This window comes from Perognathus longimembris, chromosome 6 (genome assembly GCF_023159225.1).
Source record: "Perognathus longimembris pacificus isolate PPM17 chromosome 6, ASM2315922v1, whole genome shotgun sequence".
Classification (NCBI taxonomy): domain Eukaryota; kingdom Metazoa; phylum Chordata; class Mammalia; order Rodentia; family Heteromyidae; genus Perognathus; species Perognathus longimembris.
Window position 1 is genome coordinate 63137126 of NC_063166.1, and position 24051 is coordinate 63161176.

Sequence of the window (24051 nt, forward strand, 5' to 3'; positions counted from 1 at the left end):
TATCTCCACCTCCTGAGTAGCTGGGAGTATAGGGATGAGTCACTAAGACCACATTCATTAAGTCCCAAGTGGCAGAACTTCAGTCTAGATTGTCCGGGGAACACGATTCAACCCATAATTGGTTGTTGGAAGAGTGAGTAAAGCCTCTCCAAGAACTTACGTTTCATGTGTCTATAAATGAGAGAGCCAACCAGAAGGACAATAAAACCAAGAAGTGACTCCTGTGGGGCACATGGCTATGTCTCGCGGCTGTCCTTGAGGACGACATTGACTGGAGCTATCATCCTTACTTCCAGTTCTGCCATCACATTTTGCTTCATTCCCACACTCGGCATGTGCTGGGTTCCAGGCTGCTGGAAAGCCAGAATGCAAGTCAGAATGCATGAGTGCAAATCAATCACGGAACAGCACTGCTCAGCTGGAGAGATGATGTTCATAGGAGCCCAGTGACTACGCCACCTCCGGAATCAACGAAGACCTCGGTTATCTCCTGAAAAATGTTCCTGACAAATGCACTGGAGTGACTTCTTTGAAATACACAGGATTGGGTGAAGTCCTTTTTTTTTTTTTTGGCCAGTCCTGGGGTTTGAACTCAGGGCCTAGGCACTGTCTCTGGGCTTCTTTCACTCAAGGCTAGCACTCTGCCACTTGAGCCACAGCGCCACTTCCGGCTTTTTCTGTGTATGTGGCACTGAGGAAATCGAACCCAGGGCTTCATGTATGTTACACAAGCACTCTACCGCTAAGCCACATTCCCAGCCCAGTGGAGTCCCTTGAAAGCAGAGAGTGAGATGGTATTTGGGGGCTTGTGCTTTATTGAGGGGGACTCTGGAGAGCAGAGGATGAGAGAGGCGGGAAGGAGCTGTGCAAGGCTGTGGTTGCAGCTGATCCCTGGGGAGGGAGCAGGGTGCACTGGAGTTGCACTGCAGAGATGTGGGGGCACAATGAGCCCCAGTAAATAGGAGAGACCTGTACATCCACGGTCTATCCACGTCAATTATCTAGCCCAGGACACCAAGGCTAACATTTATGCAAGAGAATCAAGAAAAAATTGTCAAGCTCAAGTGAATACTGGCATTGACTGGCATTCTGAAATACAATGACATTTGTTTGTTTTCAGTCCTGAGGCTTGAACTCAGAGCTTGAGTGCTGTCCCTGAGCTTTTTTGCTCAAGGCTCTACCACTTGAGCCATAGCTTAGCTCCACCTTTAGCTTTTTGGTGGTTAATTGGAGATGAGAATCTCATGGACTTTCCTGTTCAAGCTGGCTTTGAACTGCCACCCTTAGATCTCAGCCTCCATGGCTAGGACTATAGGAGTGAGCCACCAGTGCCCCACATAAAACCAATTTTTAAAATAAGACCAAGAGTCTGCATCCTACCCTTTAAAAATAGTCCCAGGAAGAAAGAACATTTTTTGTATTACTTGCCTTGTGTCTCTGTCATGACTCATGTGATCAACAGAGTATGACTTGCCCCAAATGAAAAAGCACTTTTCAGTGATGGTGCTCAGCCTTCTTAGTGACTCATGAGCAGATGAAACTCAATGTGCTGTGGAAATCACACTTCAAATGCTCACAGTTGGAATAATTGCTCAAACTCAGAGAAATGTTTCTCCAAGCATCTTGATGGATAGGGTTGGTAGAGCATGTGAAGAGCTTTGTGGGCACAGCTGAGAGCCATGAGGGAGCTGAGGAGAAAGAACTGAAGCTTTCTGCATAACAATTTTGGCATTGTCTGCTGGGACTTTGGGAACAAACAGTGGAGACTGATGGAAGGAAAGCAGAAGGAAAGGAGGGCCCAACCACAAGAGGAAAGAAAGGGTTGGTAGGACATGTCCAGTAATGGATGGGAGGATAAGGTCAGAACTTCTACCCATCCCAAAACGAGAAGCTACCCAGGAAATGAGGACCTCACTAGGTAATTGTGCAAAAGACCAGGGAGCTTTGTCTTAGATGGGTTCCCCAGAAGCTGAGCCTGAGCCAAGGATTTGCATATATGCAAAGTGAGATGTCAGGAAGCACCAGGAAGTGGCAATAAAGTAATATGAGTGGCAGGAAGAACTAAGAGGACTCTGGCAACTAGAACTAAGAGGACTCTGGCAACTAGGGCTCCGCAACTCTGGGAGCAAGTGTAGAACACACCAGCTCCAAGCCCTTCTCTGCATAGTTGAATCTTTGCGTATGCCAGTCCTAGGGCTTGAACTCAGGGACTGGGTGCTGTCCTTGATTTTTTTTTTCTACTTAAGGTTAGTGCTCTCCCACTTGAGCCACAGCTCCGCTTCTGACTTTTTTGGTGATTAGATGGAGATGAGTCTATTGGGTTTGTCAGCCTGAGTGACTTGGAACATTGATTCTCAGATCTCAAGCTCCTGAGTACCTAGGTGTGAGCCGCTGGTGCCTGGATCATGAGAGAATCATGAAAGAACATTGAATTTTGTCCATTTTTCTATATTTATTGAAGTGATAGTGAAGTTGATTGTATGCATTGATTAAACCAACCTTACATTCTAGGCATCCATCCTACTTGGTCATCAACGTCAAGTATTTCTGATCATATGGGCTGTACATATGATAGTGGTATAAGATTACATTGCCTGGTGATGCTGTAGTGATCTTAGTTTGTGTAAGTATATTCAAAGATCTTCAATAATAGCTCATCATCTAACAAGACATTCCGCATTCAGCAATGCATGATTTATATATGTACACACACATATATACATGTTCTTGTATGCTGATGGGTTTTGTTTGAAGGTTTTTTTGTATCTCTATTGATGAGTTCTCTGGCCTAAAGTTTCCTTGTAATGCATGTCTGGTTTTAAGATCAGCACAGTACTGACTAGTATCTGTGAATGCACTGGAAATTCTCATTCTCTTCCTCCTTCTTGATAGTATTGGTTTGAACTCAGGGCGTTTGCACTTCCTAGTAAGCACTCAACCATTTGAGCCATGTTTTTCTATTTTCTAGAAAGTTTGTGAAGAATTATTAGCAATTTTTCATTATGTATTTAGTTTTAAAATGTCAAAGAGTTCTAGGATGGCAGTTATTTGGGGAGTATATCCCTAATTTGATAGTTTTAGTTGTTATAGGTCTGTTCATATTTTGTTTCAACACTAAATTTCAACAGTTTGTTTCTTTCTAGGACTTCATGTACTTTGTTATTTAACTCATAGCTTACAGTTGTTTGAATATTCCTTTATAGATCTTTTTATATCTAGTCATGGTAATGATGTTCTCTCTTTCCTGCATGACTTTAGCAATTTAAATCTTCTTGCCTTTAAAAAAAAGTTATTCTAGATAAAAAGCTCTACAGTTCTACAGTTTAGTTGATCTTTTCAAACAAATAAACTTTCAGGGTTTTTTGTTATTGCCAGTCCTAGGGCTTGGACTCAGGGCCTGAGCACTGTCCCTGGCTTCTTTTTGCTCAAGGCTAGCACTCTACCACTTGAGCCACAGCGCCTCTTCTGGCCTTTTCTATATATGTGGTGCTGAGGAATTGAACCCAGGGCTTCGTATATGAGGCAAGCACTCTTGCCAGTAGGCCATATTCCCTGCCTAAACTTTCAGTTTTGTGGGGCTGGAGGCATGGCTCAGGAGGCAGAGTGCTGACTTTTACGGAAAATGTCAGACCTTGAGTTCAAGTCTCCATCCTGGAAGAAAAGACAACCAAACTTTCAGTGTTGCTAATTTTCTCTCAAGTTCTTTTATTCTCTATTTCATTGATTTCTTCTGTCTCCCTCCCTCCCTCCATGTGTGTGTTACTCGGGATTGAATATTATATTGTTACCCTAATGGTAGTAATATTTCTAGAGTGTATCTCCAAAATGCCATTTTTGTTTGTTTTGCCAGTCCTGGGGTTTGGACTCAGGGCCTGAGCACTGTCCCTACTGACTCTGGCTTCTTTTTGCTCAAGGCTAGCACTCTGCCACTTGAGCCACAGCCCCACTTCTGGCTTTTTCTATGTACATGGTGCTGAGGAATTGAACCCAGGGCTTCATGCATGCAAGGCAAGCACTCTTGCCACTAGGCCATATTCCCAGCCCTCGTGTTTTGTTTTGTTTTTTAATTAGCATACATAGGCGCACAGGGGAACATTCCATGTGGTCAGATCTTTAAGGTTTCAGGCGTTAGAACTTAGAAGACAGCTTGATAACAAAGTAAGTTATTGCCAGGACAAGCATGGTGGGGCTCGCCTGTAACCCCAGCACAAAGAAAGCAAAGGCAGAAGGATGTAGAGTTTAAGGTCAGCCTGGGCTACATAGTGACTTCAGAGAAACATTGAGCCACACAGTAAGGCCCTGTATCAGAAAATAAGGGGGAGGGCAGGGGGAGGAGAGGAGGAAGAGGAGGGAGAAAAGGAGAGAGGGAGAAAGGGGAGAAGAAGAAGAAACTGGAAACATAGATCAAGCGGTAGGGTACTTGCCTACCAAGTCCAGGGCCTTGAGCTCAAATCTCAGTACCATCAAAAATAAAAAGCAATGGAAAAGAAAAGAGACCATCCAGACACTGATGGCTTATATCTACTAATCTTAGCTACTCCAGAAGCTGAAATCTGAGGACTGTGGTTCAAAGCCAGCCTAGGCAAGAAGTCTGTTTAACTCTCTCCAATTAACAATCAAAAAAAAAAAAAAAAGCCAGAAGTGGAGTCGTGTCGCAAGTGGTAGAGTGCTAGCAGCATCCAGACCCTGAGTTCAAGTCTCAGGACAGGCACAAGAAAAACAAAAACACCCCCACTCTCCCCTGCACTTTAGTCATAAATCAAAGGATCACACAATCAAAGGACATGTGCAATCTGCATACCTGCTCTTAATTCTGTTACCTTACTTACTAATGTGAAAACCACTACTAAGGTTGCTAACTGGCTCTTCTTTATGAAAGTAGTATTTGATACCCAAGATACAGTTTGTTAGGCCACTTCTTTGCCTTTATTTACAATAGGCATGTTTACTACCAGCCTTCTGTAGTGATCAATGGTGTTTCGGTATCACGATGAATTCACGTGTTTCAAAATAATTGCTATTTTGCAACTAATTGCAGTTATTACCCTATTGATATTCAAGGTGTCTTGTCTTTTGGAGCCTCTTGTGGTTGGGTCTGAGTTGTTTTGACAAGATTCTGCCGAATTATTTTTTAATACTTTCCTCGCAGTCAGTTGAGTGTGTTTGCAGTGGCAGGTAACAGCCCTGGGTCAGATAAAAGTTACACAAGGTTTGACTGGTGGCTACAGAGAGTTTGGTGTGCACACCAGCTGTGTAACAGCTCAGGGACAGTGAGGCCCAGGGCCAAGGCCACCTCCCCACCCATAATGAAAGCTTCTAGAAGGTGGTAGGGAAAGCACACACATAGACCAGGCCATAGCGTGGATGGGGTTGGAGAAAAGATTGACAGCATCTATTATTTATGAAAACTTGGGTGTGTCAGAAACTAAGCTCTTTATAACATTAACTTGTCTAATCTTTATAATAATTACATGGGATAAGTACTGTATTTTTTATCCCTCCTTTTACAACTATAGAAACTAAAACACAAGAGAGATTAATTGACCTGCCCAAGGCCACCCAGCCAGGTAGTAAGTAGTACAAGTCTGGCATTGACCTCAGATACTTACCCAGCCAAAGCAGAAAGACCAGTGTGTCTGTGAGGGATCTCAGAACCTGCTGGGACTCTGGGCAAAGCCATGAGCATTCCCTTCCAGCTGGCCTTGGGGTGCCCAAGGTAAGTAAACTCCACCATGGTTAAACTCCATTCCCTCCCCCTTTGTTCTTGAGCACACCCTCAGCCTCCACATCTGGCCCCTCCCGTTCCTTTCCTGGTCTAGAGTGTTGATCGGAGTTCCTTCTCCTGCAGCCCTGAGAAATTCACTTTCCACACCAGAAAGCTAACATCACAAATATTTTCTTTTAAATGGTTACCAAGCACCAGGAGCTGGACAAGTGCATTGCATATTTTTCCAATTATTCCTACTTCATTCACCCAAGAAGAGGCTGAGCAATTATTTTGTCCAAGGTCACAACACTAGTGAACGATGAACTAGGAGCCCGTCATCTCCCTCACTCTTGATCCACCACCGCCCCCTGCTGGACCCATGGCGGCATTGCCTCCTCGCTGTGCTGAGTAGACACTTCACCTGAGCTTTTGGAACTCAGGCCATGGGAGTAGAGAACATTTCCATTCTCTGAGGGATGGAAGGCAGAGAGGACAAGAGGGTAGTTCTTGTTCTGTAAGACACTCCAGGGTCCCTCACATTTCACCAGTCAGAAATATATACATCGAGCTGGGTGCTGGTGGTTCACACCTATAATTCTGGCTTCTCAGGAGACTGAGATCTGAGGATTGCAGTTCAAAGCCAGCCTGGGCAGGAAAGCCCATGAGACTTATCTCCAATTAACTACCCAAAAGCAAGAGTGCTATCCTTAAGAAAAAAAGCTTAGGGACAGTGCTCAGACCCTGAGTTCAAGCCCCAGGACTAGCACACACACATGCATGTGCACTCTCTCTCTCTCTCTCTCTCACACACACACACACACACACACACACACACACACACACACACAAGGCAGCAGTGGTTCACACCTGTAATCCTAGCTATTTCAGAGGCTGTGATCAGGTTGGATCAAGGTATGCCCAGGTATACATAGACCTCTTCTCAACCAAAGCAGAGCAGGGTGGCTGTCACCTGTCATCCTACCTGCATGTGAAACTGAGATGGGGGATCACCGTTCAAGGTCAGGTATACAAGGACCCCCTGAGCCAGTAGTTACACAGTCTGAGAGCTGGAAAAAAGAGAAATCAAGCAGAAAATGTCACATGCTAAGGCCAGGAGATGAGGGTAGACATGAACAAAGAAGGAATGGGCACCATGAGAACGTGGTTGTGTGTGTGGGTTACAAACTGGCCACCTCGTGATGGCCTCAGAAACTACATTAACAAGTCTGAACTTTAACCTAAATGCTGGGGGGTACAGGCAGACACCTCCGGCCTTCAAAGCATGACATACCTGTAATCCTAGCACTTGGGAGGCAGAAGCAGTAGAATTAGGTGTCTGAGACCAGCCTGAGCTGCACAGTGACACCTTATTTGAAACAAAAACACTCCCCCTTCTCCCATTAATAAAACAAACAAATACACACTCAGTACCTAGAATTTAATGTTTATTTGTATAGTAGGAACATTCAGGTATATAAATAAGGTAAATACTTTCCAATGTACAGTATAACACACTCTTACACTGCATTGAAAAATAAGCTGCGTGTGTTGCTCAGCACTGATCAGAAGAATACAGAGAAAGATCAGTTGTGGCAAACGCCAATTTAGTGCAACACCAAGTTAGAGAGGTGGCCCAGTAGGAGGGCCCACGCACAGGCTCATATGGGGAGACATAATGGCAGGAGGACACCGCACTCCCAGGAGCTGCTTCCAGTTCACCCATGACAGCCTCAACACCTGGCTTATCAGTGAGAGAACTGAATCCAACATGTCTCTTCACACAAAAAAGGGCGGAGAAATCGCCCATCACACAGGGGATGCCCTGGCCCGTGTCCACCACAGTGACCTTCTCTGCTTTTTTGGAAGGTATTAAGCATCAACAGAAATTAAAGTTTGGTATCAGCATCAACTCTTAGCTCATCCATAAGCTTCCAGTCTCCCAGGATGGGATTCAGAGCTGTTTCTTGGTCCCCACATCCACATGAGATTTGGACCAGCAAGCACTATACCTAGCCTGTGAGTCTATCTTGGGCTGGGGGACTCCTGCCCACCTCTGCCCCCATTCCTTCCTCCTGCTGCTGCCAGTCTGCCCCTCTGCTTTCTCAGGACTTCCCTAGACATCACATTGCTACTTCTAATCTCTGATTCGCTCTCTTGCCTCCAAGGCCTTTAGTTTTGGGGGGCCCTGGTGTCTGCTCAGCTTATTCCCCTTGTAGTCAGCCACACACACCCAGTGTGGTAAACATGGAAACACATCAAATCTCAGTGAACAGAGGATTTACAAGAAACAGAACACAAACACACGTGTGCACATTCTGCCCACTAAAAATCATTCTGAGCCTCTCTTCCAGATTAGTGTTCCTTTGAGCAAAACAAGACCCATGAACTTAACAGAGGTGAGACAAAGGTGCTCCAGTGGCCAAGGCCAGCTATGGCTTCATGGAGGAACACAGCAATTTCACATGGCATACATTACCAGGTGACAAAACCTTTGTGGCACAGGGCACAGGCTAAGTCCTCCAGCAGTCAAGCCCGTGCCTGGGCAGCACTGCAGGGCAGCCCGTCTGATGTCGAGAATCTCCACCCAGCATGGAGCTTCCCATCTCCAGATAAAGTGTGGCCTGGGTCTGCTGGGTGGCATAGCTAGGAAGTGCCAGGGCTGGCAAACTCAGGTCCCTAAGGGCAAGAGGAAGTCTAGTGCAAGGCCTGGCTCAGGCTCTCATGGCAGCTGCTTATCCAAATCTTCCACTACCTTCTCCTGACTCGCTTCCTTAACACTACCTTCTATAGTAACTGAAGGGAAAGAGTGATATTTTAATTCTAACAATGGGCCTTTAACTCTCACTAATGCCAAGAAATAGTTCTAAGCTACTGGTATTCCAACTGGCTTAAGAATTCATGGGTCTTGTTAGCACAAGGAAGAATACATACATCCACACATGCGCGTGCGCGCGCACACACACACACACACACACACACACACACGTTTCTATTCAACCAACCAAATGAATGGCCTATTAGTCACCCTTCACTTAGCAATCACCCATTTCATCTTTGCTGACCGGAATTAGGTGACAGACAGTTCACATCACCTGTCCTCTACTATCACCTGTTCTCACCGGTTCACACTTTGAAGAATGGAACACTAGGCAGACGGATTACAATGCAAGGTTGTGGGCAGAGCTTCTAGGCTTCTGGTTGATGGGACAGTTTCAGAGCAGTCTGTTCTTGGCATCTGAAAGCTTTCACCTGTAGGGGAAGTTGCTGGTTCCTGAAATCATACACATCTATACGGTGCCAGGTGTGATCCTTGGTGTGTGGGGGAGGAGGAGGGATGGGGTGTAGTTAGTCCCAAACAAGTCACAGGTGGCCCTCACTGACTACAGAGGTACCACCACGGGAGAGGGAGCACCCCCTTTCCTGTGAGTAGTCCAGATCATAAGCACACAAAGTGGGCAAGACTCAGGTAAGCTCCTCCCTCTGAACAGAGAATTTCCCAGCATCTTCCTGCCCTTTAGGTAGATGTTTTCTCTCAGGACACTGGTCACTTTCCAGACTGTGAACACTGGGTTGTGTGCAGGGTGTTGGCAGTGTGGTGGCTGGGACCCAGTCTCTGGCATTATTCTAGTGTGGGTCAAACTACCAGCTGAGCTCAACAAAAATAACAGGCCATTTATTGAGTGCTTACTATGTGCCAGACCCTAGGCTAAATGTCTCCATTATCTCATGAAGTACACATACCCAGCTAAGGCACAGGAGGAAGCTGACAGCAGCCTTGTAACCCAGGGCTTTCTAAGCCTGAAGCCTGTCTTCTTAACCATTGCTTTTAGCCTCTTTCCCAGAACCTCACTTTCCTCACCTATAAAATTAGGGTGATATCCTATATCAAAGATGTTTTCTGGACTTAAAAGGGTACTATATGCAAACCTTTAGCACTGTGCCTGGCACATATTAAGCACTATATGACTGCAGTCACTACTGAATACACCACTGGTATCTCAATGGTTAGAGAACAGAAGATAAAGATCCTGCTGACACATTTGAAGAAGGGATGAAGACTTCAAACAGCCAATGTGTTTGAAACTCACTGGCCATAAAACCCCAGAGTTCACACATTCTGGCTATTATCACAAACCACCCACATACTAAAAAACCTACAGTGTACTCCTAAACTGCCCACAACACTTAAAGAGTTTGTGCCAGCAGCTCTTTAGAGCTCTGTGTTCCAAAAAGGCCAATGATCCACCCAGTGCTAACTGTCTTGTGATGCTTCTTTATGACAGTGACCTGGACATATTGCCCCCCATGGGCCCTTCCTTCCCATCCTGACCTGTGAAGAGCAAGCACCTGTTAAAGTGAAATCACCCCCTCACCTCCACTCTCACATATAAGTGCATGTGCAAAAAAAAAAAAAAAAAAAAAAAAAAAAGGTACTCAGAAACTCAGAAGTGACTTCCTCTGAGCAATCAAAGACAACGGTGCCCAAGGTATTAATGACATAGGGAGAGATCATTGCAGTGAAATACCACATTGGGTAGCATGATGAAAGCCACCTTGGGCTGGTTTTGTAAGGAACACAGCCACTCCAGTAGTCCTCTATGCAAGACACTCTGTGCCCCCAAGTCATACATTTCCAGAAACTCATGGGAATCAGGCTCCTGTCATCCAGCAGCTCACCTAGATCCAATCACAGGATCTGTGTGGTTTCCCTTAAAAATATACTTCTGAAAATGTCTTGCATAATATAAGTTGTTTAGTGGGGAGGGGGGAAGCCCAGTGGTGGTAAAACACCATAGAAATAATTTCCAAGTCCACCCGTATAAGGTTAAAAGTTACAATTCACCCTTCTGAAGAGACTACTTCACATATTTTATAGACACATAGTTTATAGAACTGCATTTTAAATGTGGTGAAACTAGAGTACCCACAAGACTCAGAATTCTGGGATAAGCTAAACTAATAAATATTAAGGAAGAGCCAGCGGCTCTGGAGGGAGTCTCTTGCAGATGTGCACTTTCTGATGCTGGAAGTGGGTAAGAAGGGAAGACCTGATGTCCCGAGTAAGCAGTCACGAGCGGATCTCACCAGGGGACACCAGGGTTCCTCAGGCTTCCATGGCCAGCTCTGGTCTCTGAGACCACTTTGTTCATCTCTAGTTTTCAGCTAACAGCAACTGACGATCCAACCTGGCTAACTCCTGCACTGAGGAAATGCCACAGCTCTGAGTGGGAGTGGGGTAGAGGAGTAGAGAAACTATCTGTCCTTGTGTGCAGGAGAGAGGTGGTCCAAGCCCCGACCACCTCACCACCCTGGGAAAGCTCTCTCCTGAGTTATGTGCTCAAGGCTCTCACCTGAGGTACCTAAGAAAGCTTTTAAGAATAAATGGAGGGGCTGGGAATGTGGCCTAGTGGTAGAGAGTTTGCCTAGCATGCATGAAGCCCTGGGTTCAATTCCGCAGTACCACATAAACAGAAAAAGCCAGAAGTGGTGCTGCGGCTCAAGTGGTAGAGTGCTAGCCTTGAGCAAAAGAGGCTCAGGGACAGCGCTCAGGCCCTGAGTTCAAGCCTCAGGATTGGCCAAAAAAAAAAAAAAAAAAAAAAAAAAGGAGAAGGAGAAATGGAATACAAACTGGAAAACAGAACAAAAAGTCTCAAGCAGGACCACCCAATATCTCTGAAAACACAAAGCCATGACAAAAGAGGGCACAAGGTTTCAGTCATATTTTATTTCTGACCGATAGAAAAAGAGGAAAGGGGGTTCCCTAAAGGAAGTTATGCAGATTACTCAGGTCTGCATGGGCACATGGGATCTGGTCTGCACATGGGAGCAACACTACTATACAGACACAAGGTGGTGCTGCTCTCCTGTCTACTTGACTAGCAATTATTCCTTCCTTCGGCAGGCAGAAAGCATTCCAGATCAGAAAAATAAAATAAAAGCTGCCTCTCTGACCTCTTGCTGGCAGCTCTAATGAGCATCCAGCTTTATTTCCTAAGATGCCCTGCTAGCCACTTCCACAAAAGATCACAAGTCTCAGCTGCTACTGCTAGACTCTTCCATCCTAAACACTGTCCTGTTCAGGACTGGGAGGGTCTGCTGCTGGACCTCAGCAGACTTGCTCTCAAGGAGTTAACACCACATGGGGGTGCAGATGCCCATCTGGGTCAAGTAGGCGAGCCAAGTTTGTTCTCTAGTCAGGAAATTACAGTCTCACTGCTAATCACTGTTTAAGGATTCTTGCTGAGACACTGACTCATCTTAGAGATGACATATGAAAAAGCATTTCCTTTTAGGGTTCCCCACATGACAATCCCCCTAAGGAGCTCCAACTCACAGAAATTTGCTCTGCAGGATCATGGACTACTGGAATTAAAAGGCAACCCAGAAAATGGGGACCCTGAAAAAGAGGCTTCCTCCCCAGGCTGAACTGAAACCTTTGGCAATAACATATTGTGTTTGAAGGGCCTTGAACCTGAAAAGCAAAGCAATGAGGCTGAAATGGAAGTAAGGGCTGAGAGGAAAAGAAGCTGCTGCAAGCCACACCCATGCAGGCAACGGTACAGGGGTGGCAAAGCCGGAGTCCTGCCAGGCTCTGCCCTCTGAGGTGGTTTCCTCAGTCTGAGCTGATGGTGAGCTTTCAAGGAGGCTAACTTAAAACAAAAACAGCACACAGAAGCGCTTGACCAAGGTGCTCAATCAAGTCTTTACACCTTCACTGCCCATGGAAATAACTGTGGCATGGAGATTGAACATGTTTGGTCACCATGTTCTCTCTCCCATGCTCAGCTGCTCACTGGCCAGACAAAGAACGAATCTGTGTTCCCAAGTCAACCGCCCCTATGATTAGGGAGGAAGGAAAAAAATCACAGCTTACACAAACAACATAAAAGGTCCCCCCAGTGAGATACAAACTACATTTAAACTAGTCACATTATATAAAAAGCATACATTTAATTTTCAGAATAACCAAGCCTCTTCTAAGGTTGGATTGGCCAAAGTCTTAAGCAGGACTTGTAGATTCAGTGGAGAAGTCGTGGTATCGCTGACATTCACTGTAAGAAATAAATGACTTTAAAAACAAAACATACAGACACATACTCGCCTCAAGATTAAAATACACAAACAGCAGCGGCACGGACATTCAGGCAAAGGGTGCGTGAACAAAAAGCCCCCTGCTCCTTGCCTCTTGGGAGAGCCCCCCACGAAGGCTTCAGCAGCAGCAAGTCTACAGCACGGATGCGAATGGCCTCCGGCCTCGTCCCTGAAAGATGCAGTCCACTGGCCCGCCCTCCAGGAGACAGAGGAGCCTGAATCATGGGAAAGGGCTTGGGTACAGTGCATTCTACTGCATACTTTTGAAACAGTACAGTGTGTCTTTTCCTCCAGACTATTATAAATACTTCTTCGTGCTTTCTGGAAACAATAAAATCTGGAACTTTCTTTCAGTCTGTGATGAAAGAAGATGACATCATGCTAAGAAGGCAGAACTTACGCACCCTGTGCAGGATTTCAATGTGGACAATACGCATCTGCTTCCCAAGCCTCCATCCCTCTGGCCTACAGGAGGCAGCCCTCCCTAGCTCCCCAGAGAAGCCCTGGGGAAAGCTGCCAGGTGCAACAAATACATGGAAACCCTGCATTCCACACAGGTGGGCAAGCCACAGAACAGGTAGAACACACAGGCCTATCCACTCTGATACAATGGATGCGGGCTCCAACCACCAGGCAGACATCCTGAGCTGGGCATCCATCTTACAAGGCTGCTCAATGATTGTTTAAAAAGTCCAAATAGTTTTACCTCTGTGACTTCTTTCCAACTCAGAGCTACAGTTGACTCACAATGCAAATCAGGAACACATATACTGTATACACTTTTTTTTTAAACCCACAAATAAAAAACACCCTACCAAAAAAAGAAGAAGAAGAAGAAGGTGAGTTGAAGCTTGTTGTCTAAGTCACAGCCACTGGGCTTGCCTAGGAGCCCTGCCCCTCCCTCAGTCCTGTCCCTGCTCCACTGGCCCTGGAGGCCCCTACTCGTCCTCAGTGGTGGCTGTCAGAATCCCCTTGTCAGTCAGGTGAGACTTGAGTGTGTTGAAGATGTGGAGCTGCTGGTCTGGCCGCAAGGTGAGGAACTGCTGGATCAGTTTGCTGGGGTTAGGGCCCCTGCAACAGAACATGAAGAAACAGTCCTGAGCAGGGACCAGAAGCTTCAAGGGCCTGATTATCCAAGCAGCCGCTCTAATCTCTGGATTCTCTGCTAGTAAAGGTCAGAAGGGGACAGCAGAAAACCCATAAGCAGCAACAACTGAAAAATCACCACATTCAATATCTGAGATGGGTTTCACTTGAATTTACATGTAGATAAAATTCTAGAATTGCATCATACCTAAACATCTACCAAGTTGGGTCAGGTGGAAAAGTTATACCTGATAAAACTGGCAATGTACACATTGACAAAGGTGGCCATCAGATACTGGCAATCAAAGCGGTCCATGATGCCTCCATGGCCAGGAATGGTGTTGGCAAAGTCCTATTGGAGACAGAGGAAGGAGAATGAGCCTGGGGGCAGCCAATGACCAAATGCCAACCTGTCGGGGGCGGCCGGCTGCTGTGCTGGGCAGCTGAAGGGAATATAAAGAAACACTGAATCAAACTGCTAAGGTTATTGCCGGACATGAACGTAATAAAATTACAAACTGTTCCAAAGAAACAAAACTCAATCAACTGTAAAACAATCACTGGGTTTTCTTGAAAAAAATGTATTTTTGTTCAACCTCCCTTTAGTCCTTGAGTTAAGGAGAATCCACATAGGCTGGTGCTGGGAAGTGGTGGTGGCTAACAGGGATGGCGCAGGGTGGGGAGAAAAGCAGAGAGGGAGATGACAGGAAAGAGAGAGGAAAATCCTACTTTGATTTTAAAGGCTCTTTTAAATCCACTTGCGAAGAACCCTCCAAAGGGACCAATGAGCGAGGCAAATGTGGAGAGGGCGATGCTGTGAATCTGGAAGGGGTACATCCGGACTGTTTTCTGAAAAGAAAAGGTAAAGTCAAAGTCAAGGTGTGTACAAGTCTGATTTTCTTATGTTTACAGAAGTAACTTTTCCTTGTTTTGCTTTTGGAGACAGGGTCATGTTAGTCTCCCAGGCTGGACTCGAGCTGTGTAGTTTGGGCTAGCCTCAGCCTCCCAAATGCTGAGAGCACAGGAGTATGCCATCATCACTAGGCCCTGCTTCAGAAATAACTATTGGCCTTTCCTTTCCTCCCCTCTCCTCTCCTTTCCTTCCCTCCCTTTCTCTCTCCCTCTCTCTCTTTCTGGTTGTTTTTGTTTTCAGAAGTACTGGGATTGAACTCTGAGCTTGTGAATACTTGGCAGATGCTCTATCACTTCAGCTATGACCTCAGGCCCAGAATCTTGACTTTGTGCTGCTACTGAGGCTTGAAGTCCAGAACTCATGTTCACTTGGTGTTCCTGCTCCCAGCTGGCACTCTGCCACGTGGGTCGCACTTTCAGCCTGACTTTTTACTGGCTAATTGGAGGCAAAGTCCAGTCTAACGTTTTGCTAGATAATTAGACATGAAGTCTCATAGGTTTTTCCAGGCTAGCTTTTTAAACTGAACCTCCTGAGTCACTAGGATTATAGATATAATTCCAGCCAGCCCTGGAATTTAAATTTAAGTGGTGTTTGTTAAAAATTATGGGCAATGTAGAATATGAAATACCTTAAGTTCTAATGATCCCTTTGTGTTCTCTCACACTAAAATCCATTGGCCTTCATGCATTCTGAATGAAACAATGCATTGATAATATAGAGGATGGTTTACTAGGTTATACAAATCACCCAAATGTGCACGTTTCATTATTCAATGTCAAAATATGACTGGCAGAAATCAGAATTGCATGTAAGTACCAACAAACTGACAAGCTCACAGTGGTAGATTCATGCTTCCCAAAACTCTAATTTTCACTTGAAAGCCAAATTTTATCATTGGTAACAATTGCTGTCAGTCATTTTCCCTGAAGTGATGGATTGCTTCATTATTTCCTAGAAAAATGTCAAAACTGGTTCATTCTTTTCAAATAAAAATTATGTTTCTAGAGAAATATAGCTAGTTCCGTTCACAATTCTAATGCCTGCAAACACCTTTCCTTTTGAGCACACACTAGACTTCAGCATTTGGCAGAAAGGTATCATGCATACTTCCCATTTCAGTACAGAGATTTAAAATGGGATGTATGGGGCTGGGAATATGGCCTAGTGGCAAGACTGCTTGCATCATAAACATGAAGCCCTGGGTTCGGGTTCCTCAGCACCACATATATAGAAAACGGTCAGAAGTGGCGCTGTGGCTCAAGTGACAGAGTGCTAGCCTTGAGCAAAAAGAAGCCAGGGACAGTGCTCAGGCCCCGAGTCCAAGCCCAGGACTGGCAAAAAATAAAATAAAATAAATAAAATGGCATGTATGCAAGGATCAAGAGTTAGTAAAAATCAATCCCTTTGTGATTTTACCAAGGACATTACAAAAGAACATTCATAGGAGTGCTTGTATGCCCTAGGGGTGGGGGTGGCATGAAGCAGGTGCTTCCCTGATGGTCCAGATGGTACCAGAGCCTCAGCCCACACCCAGGTGCCACATTTTCACCCACCACTGCTTCCATATCATCACAATATTGTCATGAAACTGCTGGGGCCTCCTGGACTCCTTTAAAGGGATCTCAGGGCTCTCTAGGAACCCACAAAATATACTGCACAAAGCACTGGCTTAGATGATGCAAAGTAAGTGGTAAAGATCTCATTCTACCTTCACCCTGACCTGCTTGAACAATTGTCTTCCATTCTAAGTGTGACAGTTTTGGGAAGGAGGAAGCCAGTGTTTGGGAGGGCAGGTGGCAGTGGAGGGGGCTGCTCTTTGCAGTCACTATCCCACCTCTTTGCCCTATGGGAGTGACACATACCCAGCCAATGACTGACTGGATCACCCCAGGAATGTTGTACTCCTGCAGGCGGAAGAGGTCAGAGGGCTCACAGTCCACAGTAAAGCTGTTGGTGTCATTGTTATACTCCACAGGACAAACGAAGCATCTGTATCCAGACATCACATAGGACAGCTGAGGATGAAGAACAGAGAGGCTGACAATGAGACAAGTTGCTGCCAGTCAGCCAGAAGGGCTGACACCAGCCACACTCACTGCAACCTATGGGCTAAATCATCTAAAAATAAAAACTTTCAGAGAATCCAGGGGAAAACATGAAGGAATTTGAGCAAAAAACTGTAAGATATTTGAGGAGTCCTGGCCTGTTTTGCTTAGCATCTCTAAACTCAGTGACAGCTCGAGAAGACCATGGGGAATGGTACAATGAAAGGCAGCCAGCCTGGAGGAAGAGGCCTGGACAGCAATAAAGTCACGGAGGTCAGCACTAAGAGGCAAGCAGACAACACTAAAAAGAGAGGAGATTTCCCAAGGGTCAGAAGCAGAGAATGGGGTCCTCGCAAGAGCTGGTCCACCTCTACATGGGTCACAGTAAGAAAAATCAGGGGGCTGGGAATATGGCCTAGTGGCAAGAGTGCTTTCCTCCCATACATGAAGCCCTGGGTTCAATTCCCCAGCACCACATACATAGAAAATGGCCAGAAGTGGTGCTGTGGCTCAAGTGGCAGAGTGCTAGCCTTGAGCAAAAAGAAGCCAGGGACAGTGCTCAGGCCCTGAGTCCAAGCCCCAGGACTGGCAAAAAAAAAAAAAAAAAAAAAAAGAAAAATCAGGGCTGGAATAGTATCTTTCACTTCACTCTGATCTTGAAATGCTGAAGGCCAGGGCAATACTGCCTGCTGAGTGTCTAGGCCTGACGGGGTCTGCAAAGTACACACAGCTGCTGTCCCCTGAACTGCCAAGACCATGCTTGAACACTGGTGGGGAAGGAACGCTGGAGCTGTCATGCCAGCTATGGAGTGTTCTGGGTTCAAGCCCCTCTTTCGAGCAAGGTCACCATTTAGAAGGACAGTGTCCCCAGCTTTTGGGGGAGGGGGGCATCTCTTGCCCAGCACAGGTCTTTGAAAATGCTGCAAGGCCTCTGTCTACTACCCTACCAGCTAGGAGCCACCACCTACCAAAAGGCCAAACACCACAGTGGCAAAGAAGCCCCCAATGAAGCCTTCCCAGGTCTTCTTTGGAGAGAGCTGTGGACAGAGAGAATGTTGTTATTAGCAAAGGCAGTTTGAGTAGCTCTGTTTTTTTTATTGAAAGATGATTACTTTTATTTCTATCATTAAATTTCCATTCTAAATTCCCCTCAAACATGGCTTCCTGTTCCTCACCTTATACCCTTCAATTTCCTTTGTTTCAAATGGTCATGGTTTTATTGTAAAACTACAAAATAACCTAGTGTTAACACTCAAATACAGATCAAAGCTCCCAAATAGTCTGTATTTTCTTATATTTCTTTTAACATTTTAAAAGAAAGTTGTCAATATTTTCCTTTGACCTTCCTTTCTTTAACCTTTACTTTTCTCATTACATGGCCCAGGCTGGTCTGGAATTTCCAGTCTCCCTGCTCAGCCCCAGTGTATTGGGACTATAGGTATGTACCCACCACAGTTGGCTTTTCCTTTGGTTTTTCTTTTATAATCAACATACTACTCTCAGTGTGCCCCAAGAGTGATATGAAAACATGAACACAGTTCCTCTATCAGGCTGACCTCCTCATATAGAAAGCATTCCCTTCCCTTGTGGTGATCCATGTTAAGGTATTCACATACCTTGATGAGTGGGGTCCGACCAAAGAAAAAGCCAAACATATAGGCCATGATGTCATTACAGATGACACAAGAAATGGGAACAATAAACCTAGGAAATAAATCAAAGTGAGGATCAACTCTACCAAATTGTTAATACCTCAGAAGTCTATCATGTTATGCCATTCACAAATTGCAGTCATGCTGGGAATGTGGCTTAGCAGTAGGGTGCTTGCCTAGCATGAATGACTCCCTGGGTTTGATTCCTCAGCACCACATAAACAAAAAAAGCCTGAAGTGGTGCTGTGGCTCAAGAGGTAGAGAAAAGAAGCCAGGACAGTGCTCAGACCCACAGTCCCAAGCCCAGACTGGAAAAAAACAAAAAAAGAAGTAACAGTGTTCTTATAGCCCATTAAAGGATATACATATATATATTACACATATATATATAATTTTCTTTTGCCAGTCCTGGGGCTTGAACTCAGGACCTGAGCACTGTCCCTGGCCTCTTTTTGCTCAAGGCTAGCACTCTACCACTTGAGCCACAGCACCACTTCCGGCTTTTTCTATATATGTGGTGCTGAGGAATCAAACCCAGGGCTTCATGTGTACGAGGTGAGCACTTTACCACTAGGCCATATTCCCAGCCACTAAAGAATATATTGAAAAGAAAAAACAAGGGGCTGGGGATATGGCCTAGTGGCAAGAGTGCCTGCCTCGGATACACGAGGCCCTAGGTTCGATTCCCCAGCACCACATATACAGAAAACGGCCAGAAGCGGCGCTGTGGCTCAAGTGGCAGAGTGCTAGCCTTGAGCGGGAAGAAGCCAGGGACAGTGCTCAGGCCCTGAGTTCCAAGGCCCAGGACTGGCAAAAAAAAAAAAGAAAAGAAAAGAAAAAACAATGCCAAAAAAGCTATCCTCAGGAGCTGACATGCTGTAGCATACACACAGCTGTTCACTATATGTTGCCATATAGTTGCACTTTTATACTCAGTTTGGGCCCTGACTGGCAACATTAGGCATCACCTGGTAATGGACTCAAGTTCTCAGGTCCCACTCCAGACCTACTGAATCAGCCATCTGTGTTGTAACTAGCCTGCAGGAGATTCTGATGGGCTGAAGGTAAAAAGCACTGACTTGAAAGGTAAGGCAGGGGCTCTAACCCTACATGTGATAAACACTCACAAAATTAAAAGGGATATTATCCCATCACTCACCAGATCATTCCTTCAAATAGGTTGTGGATAACAAGATGTGACTGGGTTACAACAATCAGTAATGTTACATGGGTCCAGCCAAACTGCAAAAGAAGAAAAATAAACTATATCTCTAAAGTAACTTCAAAGATCAATAGAATAAATAGAAAATATAAGAGAATAAATAACTGGGTGCTTGATGGTGGCTCATACCTATAATCCTAGCTACTCAGGAGGCTGAGAAATGAGGATCTTGGTTCAAAGCCAGCGTGGGCAAGAAAGTTTGTAAGATTGTTATCTTCAATTAACCATCCAAAAACTGGAAGTAGTGCTGTGGCTTAAAGTGGTAGAGCACTAGCCTTCAGCAAAAAGAGCTCAGGGACAGCACCCAGGCCTGAGTTCAAGCCCCATGACTGACCAAAAACAAAATAAAGAATAAAAATCAAAAGAACAAATAGAATACTGCTAAGAAATAGGAAACAGTAATTTTTGGGGGCTGGGGATATGGCCTAGTGGCAAGAGTGCTTGCCTCGTATACATGAGGCCCTGGGTTCAATTCCCCAGCACCACATATACAGAAAATGGCCAGAAGTGGCACTGTGGCTCAAGTGGCAGAGTGCTAGCCTTGAGCAAAAAGAAGCCAGGGACAGTGCTCAGGCCCTGAGTCCAAGCCCCAGGACTGGCAAAAAAAAAAAGAAAGAAATAGGAAACAGTATTTTTGTATGTGACCTAATGAAAGTGAAAAGGTATGAACCAGGCTTCAGAAAGGAATACATTGTCACTACTCCCATCCCCAATAAAAGGAGAACCATATAGTCCCCTAGAGAGCGAATTCTTTAATGCTCTGAAGCCTGTGTATTTTCAACTTCCTTAGTGTTTGAGTTCTTGAGGCAATCAGAGAGATGTTCTCAAGCTGAGGTAGAAAATGACCAGAAAAGTAATGATGAATCAGAGTATCTATAAACAATGACTAACATTGTAGCTTATGCCTTATCTTTCAGAGGCCTAGTGGAAAGAATGTGCTGGGCATGAATTAAGTAAGCATGGCTGGGTCTATGTATTTAGAGCCACCAATGCCCAGTTAGGCCAAGGGTTTTGCTGTCATAAACTAATCAGTTTCTGCAGATCTTCAAGTAAATTAAGAATCTGGACAGGGCCAGGCACTGGTGGCTCACACCTGTAATCCTTAAGCTACTCAGAAGTCTGAGATCTAAGGTTGTGGCTCAAAGTCAGCCCAGGCAGGAAAAATCCATGAGACTCTTATCTCCAATTAACCACCAAAAAAAACCCAAAAAGCAACAAATAGAGCTGTAGCTCAAGTGATAGAATGCTAGCCTCGAGCCAAAGAAGCTCAGAGACAGTGTCTAGACCCAGAATTTAGATACACACACACACACACACACACACACACACACACACACACACACACACACAAACACACTCCTCACCATGTAGAACTGCAGTCGATAATGTTTCTTGACCAGACTCAGTACAAACATGCAGAATCCTAGATGGAGAAGCAGAAAGGATAAAATGATTCACATTCTGCCTTCTCTGTCATTTCCTTAAACTGTGTTAAGTGATCCTTTGACTAATGCCTTTGCAGCTGTTAACTGTGCATAATTTCAAGACCCAGAGAAGAGTTAGCAATCAGAAGGAAAAACTATTACAATAGCCTAGTTGTTTCTGCTCCAGATTACAAAAAGGCTAGTAGAGACTCAGAAAGATTATTTAAATTGCTAGTCCTTTGAGGCTGCAGCTTTTCAAACCTAAATCTGCTACCATTTCTATGACAGTGCAGTGCCTCTCAAGGATGTTGCTAAGATGACTCTACTAGATGGCCCAGGACTAGATGATTCTTTTCCAGTCACATTCCATCTTTACCAAGAAGAGTCAGGACAAGGCCATGCACAAGCCTAGGTGGCACAGACAGCCAACCCCACAAGTGCACACTACACTCCCCTAGCTCCTATTTCTCTTATTAAAGAGATGCTTATTAAGAAAAGAGCTAGTAATGTGGGGCACTGGTGGCTCATGCCTGTAATTCTATAACTACTCAGGAAGCTGAGATCTGAGGATAGCAGTTCAAAGCCATCCTGTACAAGAAAGTTTGTGAAATTCTTATCTCCAATTAATCATCAGAAAACTGGAAGTGGCACTGTATCTCAAAGTGGTAGAGCCTTAGCCTTGGGCAAAAAGAGCTCAGGGACAGAGTCTATACCCTGAATTCAAGATCCATGACTGACGGGGAGGGGAGGGGAGGGGAGGGGAGGGGAGGGGAGGGGAGGGGGAGGGGAGGGGAGGGGAGGGGAGGGGAGGGGAGGGGGAGGGGAGGGGAGGGGAGGGGAGGGGAGGGGGAGGGGAGGGGAGGGGAGGGGGAGGGGAGGGGAGGGGAGGGGAGGGGAGGGGAGGGGAGGGGAGGGGAGGGGAGGGGAGGGGAGGGGAGGGGAGGGGAGGGGAGGGGGAGGGGAGGGGAGGGGAGGGGAGGGGAGGGGAGGGGAGGGGACGGGGAGGGGAGGGGCGGGGAGGGGAGGGGAGGGGAGGGGCGGGGAGGGGAGGGGAGGGGAAAAGGAAAAGATGTCAGTTCACTCTCTGGCCTGGTCAGAGTTAACAACAGAAAACTAACCAAGGAATTTCCCAACTACTTAAGAGACAGATAAAAACAATAACAATAAAAGAACTGGTGAAATACTTATTGCATACCTGTTAGGTAGAGAGTAAAGGAAATGAACCGGTGGTATTTACTGAGAATCCGCAAAGGCTCCTCTCTCTGGACCAGAGTGAAAAAGTAATCCGTCACTGTCTCACCATAGAAGAAATAGTTTACACACAGAGAAAGTACCTGGAAATGAAGACAAGGCAGTGTGTGGGAGCACATGCACGCTCCTCTACAAAGCCATCAGAAATTCCAAGGAGGAAAGAGCAACAGCCCGCCTTGCCTCAAGGCCCTGAAACAGCTTGCAGATGGACTAGCAAACTAGTTTTCTGCTTCCATTCTGACATCATTGCTATAAAAGATTGTCTTGAATTTGCACCTCTCATTCATTCACCCTTTAACAAATATGGGACTCAGTTGTTGCCCCTAATGTGGCATTTCCATACCTAACCTCCAAACTCTCCAAAATGTGCCTTGTCCTGCTCCCTGGGCTCATCCCCACTCTTCCCAAAGGAACCTTCCACTCCTACAAAAAACAACAACAAAGAAACAAACAAAAAAACCTGCAGCTGCCATGATGACTCAAGCCTGCACTCCTAACTATTTGGGAAGTGGAGTAGATCACCATTCAAGGCCAGCCATGGTAAGGAAAGGTCACAAGAGTCTATCTTAGCCAATGATAAAGAGCAGATATGTGCCTCTCCTCCAGCTATAGTGAAGCACAATGGCTGGGTGCTGTGCTGTGTGTGTCATCCCCGTGACATGGGAGAAGAACAAATAGGAAGATGACAGTCCAGGCAGGACCAGACCTAACGTGAGACTGTCTAGAAAATAACTCTAAAAGGAGCTGGATGAAGTGGTACAAGTGGTAGCACACTTAACCTAGCAAACATGAGGCCCTGAGTTCAAATCCCATCCCCTCTCCAAAAAAAAAAAGTTCACTCTGGCTTTGCCATTAACTGCTCTGCTTTAGCCTCTTCCTTGCCTGGAACATCCTCTTAGCATCCTCTTTTGCTTGTTCAAATACCATTTTCTTCCCCCCCCCCAAAAAAAAAACCTCTGCATGATCTTAACATGCTATCTATTTCTCCCACATTTGTTTCTATAGCAAGTAGTACTTGTTCCTTTCACTAGGTGATTAGCTAGACTCCATCTCACGGCTTCTCCTTCTCAGAAGCCTGGCTCGCTGGCACTCTTTCACTAACTAGTACTAAGTCTGCATTTAATGATCCCCACTCCTCCACTGGAGTTCAGTGACAGGAGAATCCAAGCCTCATTCCCCTTTGCAGCGGGGACCACACAGGGCCATCCCCTCCCTCAGTAAGGATCCTGGGGAGAATAGAGCTTCTTCCTCCGGCCTTTTGTTTTTCCTTTTTCTTTTTCAATTGTAAAGTTGGAAGAAGAAAAAAAAAACAAACATAGTGGGTTTATTTTTTGTCAGTGGCAAAAGACTTGCAATGGAAAGTGAGCACAACTAAGCATCAGGCCTCCTGAGTATATTAATAATTCAGACCACAGCTCTAGAACAGCCCTGAAGGAAACCTAGAGCCACTATAGGTCCATATGGAGGCTAGGAGGCAATCTGTGCCATTGAGTGAGAGAGAAGCATGGTGGGAAAGGTATGACTGGACTAACTAGGAACATGTCTGCTCCTTTGCTCATGATCAAGGAGCTGGGGCACCCAACACTACTGTCCAGCCCACTACATCATAAATCAATCCCTGTGTCCCAGAATGGTGGGATAGAAAGATCTGCATTTGCC

The 24051-nt window shown here is 45.6% G+C and overlaps 1 protein-coding gene across 1 annotated transcript in view; it reads right to left on the minus strand.

Annotated features, from left to right (window-relative positions):
• Positions 1-11411: 11411 nt before the first annotated feature.
• Cds2 (CDP-diacylglycerol synthase 2) overlaps positions 11412-24051 on the minus strand; it is a 47848-nt gene continuing 35208 nt past the window's right edge. Inside the window, 9 exon segments of the mRNA XM_048348840.1 lie at positions 11412-13870; positions 14134-14237; positions 14615-14734; positions 16661-16813; positions 17812-17880; positions 18460-18547; positions 19655-19737; positions 21082-21140; positions 22337-22475. Of these exon segments, the coding sequence (XP_048204797.1) occupies positions 13738-13870; positions 14134-14237; positions 14615-14734; positions 16661-16813; positions 17812-17880; positions 18460-18547; positions 19655-19737; positions 21082-21140; positions 22337-22475 (948 nt within the window). The 3' untranslated portion in view covers positions 11412-13737.